The 17,500-nt window shown below is 39.2% G+C and overlaps 2 protein-coding genes across 3 annotated transcripts in view; both read right to left on the bottom strand.

Annotated features, from left to right (window-relative positions):
- Nucleotides 1-9,793, bottom strand: part of LOC138033872 (core histone macro-H2A.1-like) — an 11,068-nt gene extending 1,275 nt beyond the window's left edge. The window contains exons 1-6 of one of the 2 annotated variants that reach the window (XM_068881739.1): nt 9,395-9,793; nt 7,780-8,016; nt 4,875-4,958; nt 4,594-4,684; nt 3,123-3,212; nt 636-810 (exon numbers count right to left, since the gene is read on the bottom strand). In XM_068881739.1, the coding sequence (XP_068737840.1) occupies nt 636-810; nt 3,123-3,212; nt 4,594-4,684; nt 4,875-4,958; nt 7,780-8,016; nt 9,395-9,679 (962 nt within the window). In that variant the 5' untranslated portion in view covers nt 9,680-9,793. The remainder of the gene's footprint in view (nt 1-635; nt 811-3,122; nt 3,213-4,593; nt 4,685-4,874; nt 4,959-7,779; nt 8,017-9,394) is intronic. The other variant, XM_068881740.1, reaches the window with a different exon arrangement.
- Nucleotides 9,794-11,670: 1,877 nt separating this feature from the next.
- LOC138032994 (centromere protein U-like) overlaps nt 11,671-17,500 on the bottom strand; it is a 16,011-nt gene continuing 10,181 nt past the window's right edge. The window contains exons 9-12 of the mRNA XM_068880723.1: nt 16,039-16,100; nt 15,147-15,207; nt 13,289-13,381; nt 11,671-11,894 (exon numbers count right to left, since the gene is read on the bottom strand). Of these exons, the coding sequence (XP_068736824.1) occupies nt 11,787-11,894; nt 13,289-13,381; nt 15,147-15,207; nt 16,039-16,100 (324 nt within the window). The 3' untranslated portion in view covers nt 11,671-11,786. The remainder of the gene's footprint in view (nt 11,895-13,288; nt 13,382-15,146; nt 15,208-16,038; nt 16,101-17,500) is intronic.

The raw sequence follows: 17,500 nt of genomic DNA, 5'->3' as shown, positions 1-17,500 counted from the left end.
TTTCAGATAGCCTGTGTAGCAGGTGGAGTGGTGAATTTTAGACGTTTCTTTCCACCGGGAATTTAACGTTCGAGAGATTGTTTGAATGTAACAGCTGCACGAAAACCCGGACCGAAGCCAAAAGAGAATGCGCAGGGGGGTGGGGCTGGGCAAGAAACTGGCATCAACCCCAGTGGAAATCATCTCTAATTCACCAAACCACCTGCCACAAAGACTAATTTTTCAGACGAAGGCATTGCGAAATTTGTAGCCTGAAAAATGTACAACTGCTTAGTTATACCAAATTAAGTCAGAAATGATGAGAGTACTTTAATAATGATATACACGAAAAAAAGGAAGATGGAAAATCAAAAAAAATCAAGTGAAATTTTGACAGTGCATGCTTCAATTTGCTATGAAGTTCATTCACCCGATTGGATGAAAAATTACTTTTGCCGAATTCAGACTTTTACAAGACTATTGTTAAAAAGTCATTCAACTGTAAACTTGGAAACATGCATTTGTAATTTGCACCCATCAGCCATGATACAAGATAACTGCACTCTTGTTTGGCCAATCAGAATTGAGTTGTTTTTTTTTTTTTTCATGCATACTATAAGAACCAATAAAATTTATTACAGAATTCTTAAACTCACCTTCCACTTCCAACTGATGGGAAAGCAATGGATTTGATGTTCTTCTCATCAGCTAGTGTCAATGTGTTTTTGACAGCTTTCTCCAAGTTTTCTGTGGATTGATCATTCCCCCAAGTAGGGCTGTGTACGTGGATAACATACTGAGCATGCATATTGGGTGCGTCACTTATGGCAGCTGACAAAGAAGGCAAAGAAACAAACAATTCAAAGTCAGTGATTCTTAACCATTGTCATCATATCATCCTCAGATCCCTGAATGATAGCTCTTTCAGAATAGGATTGCCCAATTTACTGAAGGAGGGGCATTTACATCCAAGAGTACTCTCCCACATGGCCCTTAAAGGTAGACTAAGATTAGTATACCAGTAGGTAATCTCATGATTGCAAGTGCAATTTGTAACATGAGCACCAGTAAAATTACACCGTAAACACCCACAGATAAGCTGCATCCTTTTCCCAAAATTCATCACTAGAAATCATGGGTGAGGCGCTTATGTGCGGGAACATTTGAAAATGGCTGCTTCCGGTGTCCAGTTTTCCATCTTTGTGTCAGATCTAATGCCTGGTTACTTTAGCTACGAACATTCAGCTCACGTTCCTCTTGTTATATGCAAAGATCTATGGAAAAACTGTGTTGAACAAAGAAATTCCTGTCAACAAATACCAGGAAATGATCAATCACATGTCAAAGTTGGTTGAAACGATGTTCATTATAAAAATTATTTACCAGTAAGTGCTAAAATTTTGGGCAAGACCTTGAAGTATTTTCCATTTCAATGTTGTTAGCGAGTTTACGTTCCATGAACAGTGGATGAAGAATACTTCTTAAGACTCTACTTCGGATTTCTTTTCTAACGGTGCTGCACAAACATGCCTTTTCCGTTACACAACTACAATACTATGCCCTAAGCAATCAAGCGTGGGAAATCACAGTGCACGGACCAACCGGCACAGGAGCACTCCTGTTGTTAACTCCGTTAAATTACATTTAAAGTGCCCCTGTGACCAAAAAATCAATAATATTCTTATTTTTCTTTGGATTTCAAAACTATGTTAATGGGGACATAGTTTTTCAGTGAGTGCTTAACCCATTGGCATCCAAACCGGCCGAAACCGGTGGGGGGACAGTTTTTCAGTGAGTGCTTAACTAGACAGTACGTGACCCAAGTTTTAAGCCTTAATAATTTTAAAAAGACACTTGTTTATTTTCACCAGAATTTCCCTACTTAATGGTCCACCATTACAAATTTTAAGTTCTTGAGAGAGCTGGATCGAGGAGAAAATGACATCAAAGGCTCACTAGTTTAAGAATGCAATGCCTGTGTACTCCCACAGAATTACATGTAGCACGTTTTGGGCTTTCCAATTTTTAAACTCATGTTTTGCGTAATATATAAAAAGGTGAATTCACACACTAAAATTTTAAGCTAGTGAGCCTTTGACGTCTCTTTTCCCTGGATCCAACCCTCTGAGATCCAATCAGTTTTGAACGTGAGTAATGGCGGACCAAGAAGTCCAAAACTTACACTCAAAGTAAATGGCCTTTGGATAAAAATCAAAGTTCAAAATTTTGCAAGCCAGGTGTAAGCAAACACATTTACTAAATCTGTAGAAAAAAAGGAAGTGATTTTTTTTTAATCAGAGGGGCACTTTAACTGCATAATCTTAGAATCGTGAGTTGAATAAAATGTGTTCTACTGATTCTTATAGAGGCTTAATTTCCATGAGCCAAAAATTTGCTCCCCTGAGAGAAAACCCCACAGATCATGGTATTTACAGTCAAGGTTCAGTGTATGTCATGTGTGATCTGTTTTTCCTCAAAGTTTTACCCCATTTTTAACCCTTTCAGCCCTGAGAGTGCCAAATGGCACTTATAGATTTTACTTTAACGCCAGACGATTTTACTCGTCAATGGGGAACCCCTCGGGGCTTAAAGGGTTAAGCTAACAGCATCAAAAACCTATGTCCCCGTTTAACCCTTTCAGCCACGAGAGTGCCAAATGCCACTTATAGATTTTACTCTGTCTAACGCCAAACGATTTTACTCGTCAATGGGGAACCCCTCGGGGCTTAAAGGGTTAACTCTGTATGCCCTTCTTGAACTTTGCTCTAGAGATTCTGAATTCCTGAGGTCATTTCTTTGGTCAATTGCAAACAGAATGCTATATGTAATTTCATTCCTGCAAAAATACCTAGCACTTGAAAATAATTTGAGCTCATAATTTGTCAAAATTAATTATTCTTTAGAGATAATGCATTTTGCTAAAGGGGTCCAGAGGACCCCCAAATTTGAAAACCTGGATACATCTCTGTATGAGTCACACATGACTTAGCCAGACTGTTCCCATCAAATGGCAAAGGGGTCTGTCTGTGCTGACCACATCACCTGCTTAAGTGTAATGTGTTAGAAAATTGTTTCACATTAAATTTTTGCACATAAACTTATGATCATAGAAGAAAGAGCATCTATTACTGATAAACATTTACCTGTTGCTAGTTCCAAAGGTCCATGAGATTCTGACAATTTCTTAACCTCATCTTTAAAGTCATCTCCACCAGTTTTCTCCAACACTGATCCTGCGAACGAATTGTCATTATTTATGACTCAAAGTCAAATGCCTTTAGATAATAATACCCACTTTATTGATTCACTTAAATGAAAGGGAAGGATACCACAGGTTGTCCCTATTGAGGGTAACCACCCGCAGCCAGATGTAATTGACTAAGAGTCGAATTTGATGAGGGAGGAAAACCGGAGTCAGATTGAGATCAACTGAAACTCAGCCGACATACAACCATATGGCCAAGGGTTGAACCCAGGTTGCCGGGGTGTAAGGCACGGTTGATTCCCACTACCGCACGCCTGTGGCTCAGTTGGTTGAGCATCGGGCTGTCATGCGGGAGGTCGTGAGTTCGACTCCGGCCGGACCAACACTCAGGGTCTTAAAATAACTGAGGAGAAAGTGCTACCTTTGTAATTACATCCGCAAATGGTTAAGACTTTCAAGTCTTCTCGGATAAGGACTATAAATCGTAGGCCCCGTCTCACAACCTTTCAATGCTCTCAACCCAGTGGGACGTAAAAGAACCCACACACTATTCGTAAAGAGTAGGGCATGGAGCTCCTGGTGTTGTGGTCAGGACTCATTTCATTCATTCATGTGCTGGGTGAGATCGCTAATGGACTGATAGCGGCTGCCAGCGGCGCCTGTATATGCTGATGTCCAATCTCACCCATAGATCACTTCCTTGTAAAGCGCATTTGAATATGTTAATAGAAAATGCGCTATATAAATTCATTACCATTACCATTACTAAGCCTCCCTGACTCCCCTTCAGATGGAGCTTCCTTAACAACATCTACATACACTCTTTATCTATGTTCCCCATAACACTTTCCTTCTAAAACCTAGTTTTCATCTGTCGGGAAAATCCCAGACGATCAGGGATGTCACAATTTCCCGACCATCCCAGACTTTGCCAATTAATGAAAACCATAAATCATAGACACCCCGGATAATCTCGGATGGCCAGGGATAAATTGGGAAAATAAGACATGTTTCTACTTTCCTGGCGCATCCCAAATTTTTGCGATCATCGGTGATGATTCCAGACATACCGTCCGAGACATCATTCGTTACCAATCCTCTAAATTGTAAGTTTCAATTTTTTGGCGCACTTTCCATTTTCCAACAGTCACCATCGGGAGAATCTGCGACAAGCATCTCACCATTTCTGACACATTGGCAAAATCTGGGACTGTTGGGAAACGGCAAAATCCCGATCCCCGATCATCTGGGATTTTCCGGACATGAAAACTAGGCTTAAGAGTGACACTCCTAGTTTTTAGTCTGTCTTACACCATACTATTCTACATTGCACTTGTCAGTGGGGAGGCCCCTTAGGGACAAAGGATAATCCAGAATTAACAAAAACCTTTGATCAGGGGAACACATACCTACTTCACCTCCCAAGTAGAAAGTTGCATTAGTAGGATTGACGAGGGCGTCAGCTTCAACTGCTGAAATGTCTCCTTGAATGACTGTCAACTGAAACAGATACAACTTTCATGTTAAAGAATCCACCTTCAGTTAGAAGAGAAAAAGCTGGACTTGCCTACAAGTAAACTTACCCTTTCCCCTATCTTTAATACACAATATTAGGGAAAAGAATACATTAACAAACAAGAAACACTATCTCCCTCTTCATGTACATCACAATATTTTTCTCTGCCTTTACCTTTTGTCCCAAAAAGAGAGTTTTCTCTGATAGAACCGCAAGACCTGCTCCAGGCCCTGACTTGTCTCCTTTCTTCTGCGCAGGCTGGAAATATGGCAAGGGTAAAGTAAGGAAAATTGAAGGTTACGAGTTTAATGTGGCATTATCCATGTCACCTTTAACACAGAGAGAAAATCTCTGTGTAACTTTTGGAAAGAAAGACAACAGATTCACACATATTAGTTTACTGATAGTTTACTGATCATCAGTCACACAAGCACCTTAACGTCTTCTTTCATTTTTCACAACTAAATCTGGGTGGAAGTCGATCAAATGTTTCCATGGAAATAGTCCTAGTCAAATTTGCCAAGGAAACATTTGATTGATGTCCACCCAAATTTGGTTTCACCAAATGAAAACAAGTCGCTGAGGGCCGTGTGTGACTGGAAACCGCTGTAAATTCATGATAGGAATAAGACTTCAGACATTATACAGTAGTTTTCCAGTTACAAAGTGCACTCAATCTTGTTTGTGTCAAGTTTACATATTGAATGAGGCAGAATAGAATAGAAGGCTGAATGGAGATGCAGACAGACAACATTAACATCAACAGCAAGTTCAACATGGACAGCAAATACAAAGACTAAGGTCGTGTTCTATTGGGATCAACCGTTTTTAGTTGGTTGGGTTTTTTAGTGTTCCATTCGGAAAAAAACGTTTTCAGTTGGTTTGGTTGATCAACTTTTTCAACCGGCATCAAACTAGGTTGAAATGGTTGAAAAAGCATCGGCAGCGACCATTGTCGTTTACGCGGGCCATTTAAAATGGGCCGTGGGGGCCTACCATGTTGCTTTCCCTCAACTTGTCAACGCTGAGAAGTCTGGTAATGATTTTTCCCAGGATTTATCGAGTTTCAACCAAAAACAGCTGGAAAAGTGTTCTATTGGGAAACCTCAACCCCTTCAACCTAAACCGGTTGCGGCTGAAATGGTTGATCCCAATAGAACACAACCTAAGTGTTAACAACAGATCAATGAAACAGTTCTTTTCAGGGGTAGGGTCGTACCTCTTGTTGAACACTATATTTCATTGGCTGTATAGTGTCATACTTCCTAATGTTTTCTGTGCCAAATTCATTGTTATCTTTGTACGTTCTATTGTTCTTTTGCCCAATCCTGAACCCCGTTCAGTGATGTACAACACAACCCCTTTCCAGAGCCACTCCAGTTCTCTTAAGAACCACCAAGTTTTAAAAAGTCAATGGCCAACATGTCTTTTTAGTTTTTTCTAACTAAACTTTTGGGGAAATTTGGCGAAATAATATTACGTTTTGTTCCTGTAAGACACACCCCAATTTCAGAACAACTTGAGCGTACACAAAGATTTTAACTGAAAAAATGCCACACCTTATAACCAAAAAACTATGGCACAATAAATAATTAGTCATTTGATTTAAATGCATTGTGACAATACTATAGCTTTGTTTGTTTGATGATGTGTTCGACTTTAAACAACTAATATCTGCACTGCATCATGTTAATGTTCATGTAAAGTCAGCTTACAGGCCTAGTGGCCCATCAGGCCAGAGCTTATCCCTGGTTTCTGTAGCATGAGGGACTACAAGTATTTCTACTCCCCTCTGGATGGGATGCTAGTCCAATGCAGGGTTACCCCCAGCATTTCGCTGGTACCCATTTATACACCTGGGTGGAGAGAGGCACCGAGGGAGTAAAGTGTCTTGCCCAAGAACACAACACAATGTCCCCGGCCAGGTCCCGAACCCGGACCATTCGATCCGGAGTCAAGCACTCTAACCATGAGGCTACAATACATACAATACAATACATACTTAATTGACCGCTCCCCATAGGAGCTTTTCAGGGCCAACGAAACACAACGCAGCGACAGAACAGAACAACAACAACTGTTAAGAATCCCGACTGGCCGGAGGCAAACCAGTTGGCTATTTACAAGTGCAGCTGGGAAGTTGAACCAGGGACTACCAGGAACAAATTCAACGAGTGGTCAGAGCGGGTCTTGAACCCGGGATCTCCGGATCTCAAGGCAAGCACCCTAACCACTGGGCCACCCCCCTACCCCTCACGACCTTAGCCGGAGGCTACCACGCCTCCCTGCATCATGTTCAAACCTTTCTTTTAATACAAGGAAGGATTACGTTTTCTTGCAAACGTTATACTTGTACATGTTCATTGCCATGATTTTAAAATCTTCAGTTCCCAGTACCTGCCCCCGCCTGACCTTGTAGCTCAGTCAGTAGAGTAGCGGTGATCTAACCCGAAGGTCGTGGGTTCAATTCCCACCCTGGTCAGATTTTTTCTCTGTCCTTGTGTGGGCCCATTTCCATCAGTAGGGCTAACACTCACATGGTTCATATGGGGTAGATACTTAGCACTTCACATTACACTCTAATCAGTAAAGTCTTTCTTTTAATATATTTTTTTTCTTGATACATGTATGAGTAAAATGTCAAACTATGCTCCAAATAGATGAAAAATGACCTGTTTCCTAGGTACTTTTGGAGTTTCCAGGTTAATTGAGCTTATCCTATGAACAACTGGTGTCTGCTTCTTCTAAAAATTATTGTTGTTTTCCACTGCAATCAATCACTGTAGCTGAATCGGACAATATTTGTCACATCAAATAGATGGTAAATTTATGGTGCCTCTCATGAACAAAACAGTAAAGTGTGCTTTTTCACTGTGCTCAATAACAGTAGGGGAACAGGTTAAGTTAAGGTGTCCCATTTAATATTATGACTGGGTGACTGATCCACTTGGCGAGTTTACGCCTGTCACAGTCCAGTTTTTTTTTTAACTGTCACTGCAAACATGATTCGCAGAAGTAAAAAAGCAAAGTTGATCCCCGAAAATCTACACAATAAGGTGCAGTAAAGCTCAAAACTTACCCCCTTCTTTCTGCCTTTGCCGGCAGGGATTGGTGCCTTCTTAACCGGAGATGCCTTCTTTGTAGGGCTAGCCATTTTCTTTCCTGAGGTCCCTGGATTTGTACCAGTGCTTGGCTTTGGTTTCTTTGCTGCTAGTTCTTCTGATGAAACAAGCTTTCCACCTTTCCGTTTCTTTAAGAGTTCAGGGTGGATATTGGGAAGGACGCCACCTGATGCAATGGTAACTCCTTTCAACAACTAGTGAACAAAAAAGGGACATGAACAGATTTACCAAACTGTAAAAATTTGGGCCTAAACTTCATACCAACATCTAAATTGGGTGGAAATGATAACATAATCAACAAGCATGCCTAAATCAGTGTTATAATATTACATACATTGCATGCAATCAATTGCATGGAGAAGCCTGAAAATTTCAGGACTTCAACGGGGTTTGAACTTGTGACTTCGGAATACCAGTGCAACACTCTAACCAACTGAGCTATGAAGCCACTGACATTGGGAGTTGGTCATTTGTGGGTTCTAATTTTTCCGCGAGGAATGAAGCAATGAACAAAATGATATATGAAATGAATCATATACTGAACTGCAGATATGAAATCAAGTAAAGCCATGATCCTTGCAGTTATGGATGCAATTTTAGCAATTGTGTAGAGAAACCTGAAAAAACCCCGGACCCAGGACTTCAACAGCATTTTTTCAGGCTTCTCTATGCAATTACTAAAATTGTGTCCATAACTGCAAGGATCATGGCTTTACTTGATTTCATATCCCGCAGTTCCGTATATGATTCATTTCATGTATCATTTCATTCATTGATACATCATATGCATTGGTTGAAGCTACTCTAAAATCCGAGTACATAAACATGCGATGGTGATGATGATGATGATGATCGATTAACAACAAAAGGCTTTTGCTAAAAATATCCGCTTTCAATCTTTGTTTACTTGATAACCCCAATGCAAAGTTCTATGAATAAAATAATGACATATTTTATATTTGGCAACTGAGCCGGAATATATAACATGAAAGTGTGACAAGTATGGTTGTTTGGGGTTCACTTTAAAGAAAACAGGTCTTTAACATTATAAAACCATAAACGTCTTTAATTTAATGATTTTCCCCCCCAATAAATACCTAGAACCTCTAAAAAAGATATATTGATAATGATCTTGGTTATTTATGGTTTTAAGCGCCAAATGCTGACCAGAACAGCCCACAACGCATGGAGTACACAATCGGTTCTTGACTGAAATCAACAAAGCGAAAATGAAATAGAACCATAAGCGTCAGCACACTAAAGGAAGATCTTACAATCCTTGGAGAACAGTCAAGCTGAAACTCTTGGGAGATCAACAGCACCATGAAAAAGGTCAATGAAACACTTCATGTGGTCAAAGAAAAGAGACAAAGCCATACCTAAATTAGAGTTAACTAAAATTTTCAATGATGAAAAGCAAGCAAGCAAGCGTTTTTTTTTCATTATCTGGTGGCCACGTATGAATTTAAGCATCTGTCAGAACTAGATTCGAAATCAATCAGACTTGCCATCTTTTCGCGATGTCGCCTGGTCGATGACATCAAATTAACTGCCCACAAACCCGGTACTTGCCTGATGGAGTTCCTCGTCGTTGGCTACGGCGAGTAAAATATGTCTTGGGATGATCCTTGTTTTTTTGTTATCTCTTGCGGCATTTCCCGCGAGTTCTAAAATCTCAGCCGTCAAGTATTCCATGACGGCAGCTTGATACACTGGAGCACCAGAGGCGATTCGAAAGTGATGTGTTGCCTGCCTTAAATATCGGTGAACCCTGCTAACTGGAAATTGAAGGCCTGCCTTAGCCGACCGGGAAACTGCTTTCGCCCTTTTTGCAGCTTTTCCTCCACGTCCAGACATGTTGATTTGATAGGGAAATGGTCAAGAAAATACAGTCAAAGCTTGGCGAACAGAGAAAGCGTGCAATAGAGCTCGTAGCACTCGCACTCGTCAAAGGTGAAATTCCAACCAATCAGAATTAGAGTTCTAACTGGCGCTCCTTTTTTGGAAGAGCGTCGCGCTCGCTTTGCGCGTGGCGTCTGTTTTGAACAAAGAACATCAGCTGCTCACATATGCTAAAATCAAAGGGATGGGTCTTTGATTTAATTCAACAAAAGCACATGAATTAATTCGGCAAAAGAGTGGTGTTACAAGTTAAGAACAAAAATACTGCCAAGTTTCAGCCTCCAGGCCAGTGTCTCGCACGTGTGAATGCAACACGCGGGTATCCTCTTCCACGCAAATTTGAAATGCGTATTCATTATCACATTGCCAAGAGCTCACATAATATTTATTTCATATATGATGCCCCCCAATACTTCGAATCCCGCAGATCTTCCCCAAATCAATTAGTCCACTTCCTTAGCAAGCGCTGATGTGAAAAAATCACTCGCGCGTGAGAAACGCGAAGAGCGTGAGGTAGTTCATCACCCTTCCCCCGACAGTGGTCTCTGCCCCTTCTCTTCCACCCACGGATCGAACAATTTAGCTGTTAAAACTCAGAATCCGTAAACAACCTGAAGTACTTCTGAAAATTAACTTCAACAATAATCAATCAATTGATATTTCACATATAGAGCGGTTTTCAATTGGGTGTCGAAAGAAATTAGCAAATTGTTTTGGTTTTGCATTACTTCACTCAGTGATTGGTTCAACGTTCTAGCGCCACTTTTTCAACCAATCAGAACTGAAACCAAAACCAATCGTGGCTCACATGTGCACATTTTCCTGCGCTTTGTGTCTGCTACATGTAATTACTTCAAGTTTTGATTAGTTTACGGGATTGTCTCCGTCCTTTTTGATTGGCCAAAGTTGGTTATATATTATTGACAGGTCACTCGTTGCAGGTCATTGTTTTACCTTTTTGACAGTAACCCAAAACCCTCAATTTGGCTAACCCTAACCCTAGGCCTAAAAACCAAGTTTAGGCCTATAGGGTTAGCCAAATTGAGGGTTTTGGATAACTTTCCAAAAGGTAAAACAATGGCCTGCAACGAGTGACCTGTTTTAGACCCGCCGTAAAAGCCTGGATCTTTCTGGCTTCTTTTGCAACTGCGATTACAATTCACTCTCCAACATCAATCATCTCAACCCCTGCAGATCACATATATGGTATTTGAGAAATATTATTCCATGGTCACATGGATCAATAATGATATTATTAATTTTCATTGAACTCTGACCTGTTTTAATTTTTGAAATCGACCGCAAGTTGTTCAGTTCTTGCAATGCAACCTGCACCATCAATTTCCATATAAGGTCATGAGATATAATTATGGGCTGATAACCAAGATAGAGTGAGCCAATCACATTGCTAGAAACACAATATTTGAGGTTGAAAATTTAATAATTCATACATATTTTCTATCAAAGTTGCACTTTTACTAACAAGTGTTCATTGACAACTTTCCTAAATTGGTAATATATAAAAATAATAAATTATAATGGTGATGTTGATGATGACATAACACGTACAAGTACATACGTCCATTCCCTTCTGAGCAGTTACACTTTAAAAAACCCTTGACCTGACTCTGACTCCAATCTAAAGGTTGCCAATGTGCCGTTGCTCCCCTTGACAGTATCAATTACAGTCAATGCTTCCAAAAGCATTGTAGACTAAATGCACTGTCCACTAATATCCTTGAAGACCCAAGAGCAGAGAGTGCATGGGGCTGCGAAGAAAGTCAGGGGAACAAAATGCAAACAATACAAACCATTGCCTCTTCATTTTTTTTTGTTGCCGCCAATTTTGCCACATCTCTTAAAGAGGTTCTGTTTGCCCCTACTATCTGTCCCTTGATAAATGATGTCATCCACTTTTCAAATTCTTTCAAATAAAGGGACTGAGGTCAAGTTTTTTTAAATAAAATTTATTTTAAATAAAGCATTTTACACGTGATATTTTATATTATCAAATTTCCTTGTGGATGTATTTTCTGTTCAAGAGGTCCAGATCAAGATCCAACTACTTCTTATGCAGGGTTTCATTAACATATCTGAGGTGACTGGCAGCTGTCAATAACCCATGCCCTTCAATAAGTAAGGAGGGAAGATTGGTGTAACCGCCATAGTCCTGAAACAAATCAAAACACATTTTCTTTTCTTTTTTTTCATCCGAGAAAATTATTAACTTAAGACTTTGGTGAAAGATGATCTCTGCACCAGCCAGCTTTCCAGTAAAATTGAATTCTTGCACACCATTACATCATTACCGTACTTATTACATAATCAAAAAGTTCAATAGAGCGGTTTTCAATTGAGTGTGGAAAGTAATAAGCAAATTGCTTTGGTTAATTGCATTACTTCACTCAGTGATTGGTTCAAAGTTCTCATATGTCACTTTTTCACCCAAACAGAAGTGAAACCAAAACCAATCGTGGCTCATGTGTGCACATTTTCCCACGCTTTGTGTCGGCTACGTGTAATTACTTTGAGTTTTGATTGGTTTACTGGATTGTCTCCATCTTTTTTGATTGGCCAAAGTAATTACTTTGGTTTTGGTTTTATGACACTCAATTTAAACACGCTCTAATTGAACAATAATATTATAAGTTTACGATGTCCTCTGTTTACCCAACCAAATTCCTGATCCCACTTAGAGTAAAATACATGGTAAAGAACCTTGGTACAACATAATTAACCCAGACATGAAGAGCTCTATAAGAAAAATCCCATTTTGTGCATAAATAAACTTTAAGGAAAGCAACCAAACAAACAAAATTAATTATACAATACAATACATACTTAATTGACCGCTCCCCATAGGGGCTTTTCAGGGCCAATGAAACACAATCAACGAAACAACAGAACACAACAACAACAACTGTTAAGAATCCCAACTGGCCAGAGCCATACCAGTCGGCTATTTACAAGTGCAGCTGGGAAGTTGAACCAGGGACTACCAGGAACAAATTCAACGAGTGATCAGAGCGGGTCTTGAACCCGGGATCTCTGGATCTCAAGGCAAGCGCCCTAACCACTGGGCCACACTGCCTCCAACCATTCAAATTTTGAAAAGAATAAAGTTAATTATTCCATGTCTCGCTTCCTCCTCCAATGTTTCTGTCATTAATTAGGGTACTAGTCTAGAGATGTTTCTAATAGGAGCCCTTCCCTTTTATCACAAAAATAAAGCTTTGTTAATTGCCCTCAACAGCAGGCGCTGTGCTTCTTGTCATAAAAAATGAAACTCCTTATTTTCCCTCATTATTTTATACCTTTCTAGGATTTACTCTAGAGATGCATGGGCAACAAGCTGTAGATGTAAGCAAAAGCTAATACTTTAAAACTTTGTTGACTTCCCGCAAAAAAACAATACCCTATATCTCAATTTTCTTTGTATTTAGGGTTAAAGAAGGACCCTGCAATTAAGAAGAGGTAAGACCTTATTGATTTTCTCATTGGTTGGTTTGGCTGTAGTCAAACTGAATAAAAGTATGGGATAAAATATTGTGCACTTGGTCTTACCAACTTAGACAATTTCTTTGATGACACATGTTTTCTGCATTCCTCTTGCAGATCTTCAAGTTTGAACAAGAATGAGCTAAAATCTTCTAGTACCTGAGAAAGTTTTAAAATGGAGAGAATTTGAATAAATCCTACCCAAACAGTAGCTGTGTAGGATGGCCATCATTTTTTTAATAATGTGTTGTTATAACTCTGAGGTGGTTCATCGTACGGCATGCTATGACAGGCAAATTGTGCAAGTCATATTTCTACTGTTGACATTACAATTATAATAACACTAAAAATAATAAGAATTTACAAAGCACCCTTTCCCAAGGGTCCAAAAGCGCTATTTACAAAGTCAAAGTTAAAACTACAAAGTTAAAACTACAGTTAAAACTACAAAGGCAAAAACAAAATAATTAAATCATAAATAAAACAGTAAAGTCACGTCATGAATATGAAAAAATATATATATGACTGAGGCAATGTCCATGGTTAAATTACCTTCCTAGGTATATTTAGGGTGTTTAAGATGACTACAAACAACAAAAACGTAAGAAATGACCGAGGCAAGTGTTTCGGTTTGCCTGTTACTAGCTACGGCCCTGCCTAGGCTTTATGTAATATACACTATGCCTTTATTTCCCCACTGAAATGTTCCACCTCTTTATTCCACTAAAATGCTCGGTTTCCCCCAAAAGTAAAAATGCTCAGTTAATGCTCATACATCTATATTAGGGCTTTTTTTTTAAATTTTAACAATTTTAACGTTTCAACACAATTAACAGTTCAGAGTGCTTAACAAAAATGTATATCCGAATGCTTAACAAAAATGTATATCTAGTATAACAAGTTAACAACAACTTATTTAATAATTGTCTAAGTGATCTGTCGTGCTGTTACCCCTTTGTCCCCTTTCAGTGAGCCTAAGGGAAGAGGATAAGTTTAAGGGCACTTTCCTTTTGTCAGAACTGGCTGGCCAGACCCGTCAGTTTGCAAAGAAAATGCAACAATTTGACAGAAAACTTGCATCATAATCTGTCGAAGCATATACATGTATCATCTTTGAAGCGTGTTGATTTGAAGGCATTGTAGATCTGAATTAGTCCTGCCATATGCCCTGTCTGGCCGGTCAGTTCTGTCAAATTGAAAGCATCCTAAGTCTTCATTTTCTCGTAAAAAAAATGTTTATTTCTATTTTCTGTGGAAAAAATACTAATTTTTCACTAAAATGCCTCTAAAATGCTCGAATAATGCTTGATGCTTTTACTTTAATGCTTTTGCACTAAAATGCTCGAAAAAATGCTAGCACAATGTACAATGACTTGTTTCTCGCAAGCCAAGCCATTTAGAAAAAGCCACCCTTTTGAACATGACTAATAAATTATTATGATGCGTGCACGTGCTCTGGCGCTCGTGAGGGTGCACTAACAACGACTACATACAAACTTATTGCACCATCCCTCATAGCTGTTGTGAAATCTCTGATTGCACCATCAGTCGTAGCTGTTGTGAAATCTCCGATGACGTAATGGTCTTCTTAAATTAATCTGGAACTTTCTTTGGGATATGCATGGGTATGAACAATGCGATAATAACACTATTAACAACTTACAGCGTTCTTTCTTAAAAGTCACAATTGAATTTAATTGGTTTTTTACATGATTGAGTAAAGGGCTAGCAAAGTAGTCACACGAGTAACATAGCTCAAGAATGACGTTATCCACGGCTATCTTTAGTACAGTGGTTATTTCCCTACCAATGACGTAATCCTTGCACATTCTGACAATTCTTCTGGGTTAAACAAGAAAGTGGACTCTGACAAATGTTGATCATTAATTTATGGTCACTTCTGTTTTCAACATTGCAAGTTTACCTTGTCTCTCTCCATATTTTGTTGCCGTTCCTTTATTTCTTTTTCAAGTTTTGCTGAAATCCTGAATAGGAAAAAGATACAAAGTTATTTCTTTACTGATGATGACTTAGGATTACTACATGAAAAAAAATTAATAGTAGTTGCCAGAGATTAAGGTTGGAGACTGCAATAATATTTATCAATTATTTATTAGCTTCCGCAAATGTGTCCTACATATACATTTACAGGTAGGTTGATATCCTAGACTTGAAGCCCTCCCAGGCGTCTGGCGGAACAAGAAAACATGGAAAATTTGAACTGGGGAACAGGGGAACATTTTATTTTGTCAAAATATTTTAGGGAACAAGAAGGGATCAAAAAGTTGGGAACAATTTTGAAAGTAATTTGGGGAACAAAGGAACACAAGCAAATATTTTAGCGAATAAGGACCCCCCTACCCCCAGGAGGGCCTCAGACTTGGTGTCATGTGTGGGTTGCGTTTATCAATTCTCTATGCTACTCCAAGAGGTATTTTGAAGGAAGTCCCGTTTACTGCTCTTTCCACAATTTCTTGTATTTGATCTAGTTTAATAATTAGATTTCATTTAATTTGCAGTTCCCCATTTGCAAATAGAAGAGCACCAGCGTTTGGTGGTTTATAAAGAAAATGAGGCTTTTATCATTAAGAAGGGAAAAAATGGGAGTGTCCAGGGAAAAGCATCTGATTTCAGAGCCCTCAGCCTGATTACTTCGGGCTCAGGTATCAAACCCCGATGGAAAACAGGAGCCTTTCCCACAAATGACCACCATAGCCTGCTCTCTTAAAAAATGCTTTTAATTATCTAATGATAGAGAAATAAGGTACATGTACTGCACAATTTAATTATAAATTCATAATACACAACCTCTGTACCTTGATCTCTTTCGTTGCACATCCAAAAGAGCTCTACGAAGTTTGTTCATTCTTGCTTTTGACTAAAACAAAACCAGATGCCCATGCAGATACTGTATTAATATTCAGTAACGTAGATTTTTCATTGACAATAAAGGGGCTATCACACACAATTTTGGGTACCAGTAATTTCATGACCTGCAGAAAGTCACTCTTTAAAATTTATTACATTCATTTGAAACATAGCCATAATCACTACAAACAGTAGTATAGAAGCTCTCGTAACATGCTATTGTTTGGTATTGTGAGCACCTTCTATGATTGATTTTAAGTACAAGGCATTGTTTCAATTGTTTAGTCTTTTGTTTTTGGCTAGGGTAGCAAACCAATCACATCATACGTAAAGAAAGCTGCTACATCACCCACTAAAAACTGTAGAACGTCATTTAAAAAAAAAAGAAAAACCATGCAACAAAGATACATTGTATGGACATTTGGGTGATCTCAAAAAGTGGGGCCAACTCTTATAAAGTTTATGACAAATAGCATGAATGGATAAAGGCCGTTTTCTGGAGAATCATCTTGTTTGTCAAGCAAGGTGAAGTCTGCTACGAGCCTAGAAGGCCCATCAGGCCGTCGCTTATCTCTGATTACTGTAGCATGAAGCGACTGGTAGCATTTCTACTGCCCCTGGATGGGATGCTAGTCCATTGCAGGGTTATCCCCCGCATTAAATTTGCCGGTACCCATTTTGTACACCTGAGTGGAGAGAGGCACCATGAGAGTAAAGTGTCTTGCCCAAGAACACAACACAATGTCCCCGGCCAGAACCCGAAACCCAGACCATTTGATCCGGAATCAAGCGCACTAACCACAAGGCCACCGCGCCTCCCACGTAACAACTCTTATTACAGCAGCTCAGGTGCATGAAGTGCCCCTGCAGAGCACCATGCGTAACATAAAGATTTTTTGGAAAATTTATCCATGCAAGAAATTTTGGTTATGACAACAGCTGAGAAGCTGAGGAAGGAGAAGAAGAGCAACTTTCAATGAAGAACACCGTGAAGCTGAAAGGAATAGAGCGAGAGATAAAACACTAATTTACAACGGTTGGCTTTCAGGTAAATGTTTTCCTTCTCAATGCATGCCTCCCTGCCTCACATATTTTGTAACACTCATTTAACAAAAAAACGAAGAAGGCCTGAAATGTTTGCAATCCCGTGTTAACAGAGATTCTGGCATATTTTCAACAATCACATTTGTAGGCTTTTTGTGTGAAATGGATGTCCAGTTATGAGCTGCTTTGTTTGACTGTGAAATTGCAGTTGAGTAAGCGAATTTACCACTCTTTAGCTTGACTTTTTAATTAGCAAGTTTTTTGCTGTTGTTCTAAACTGAAGAAAGAGGGTGTAAAAATTATCAGTCAAACGGAAAATGTTGTGAAAGAGATTACTGTGCAATATTTCAGTTTTAGTTGTTGATT

Source organism: Montipora capricornis, chromosome 14, assembly GCF_036669925.1.
Source record: "Montipora capricornis isolate CH-2021 chromosome 14, ASM3666992v2, whole genome shotgun sequence".
Taxonomy (NCBI): domain Eukaryota; kingdom Metazoa; phylum Cnidaria; class Anthozoa; order Scleractinia; family Acroporidae; genus Montipora; species Montipora capricornis.
The sequence above is the reverse complement of the archived record's forward strand: the minus strand, read 5'-3'. Positions and strand labels throughout refer to the sequence as shown.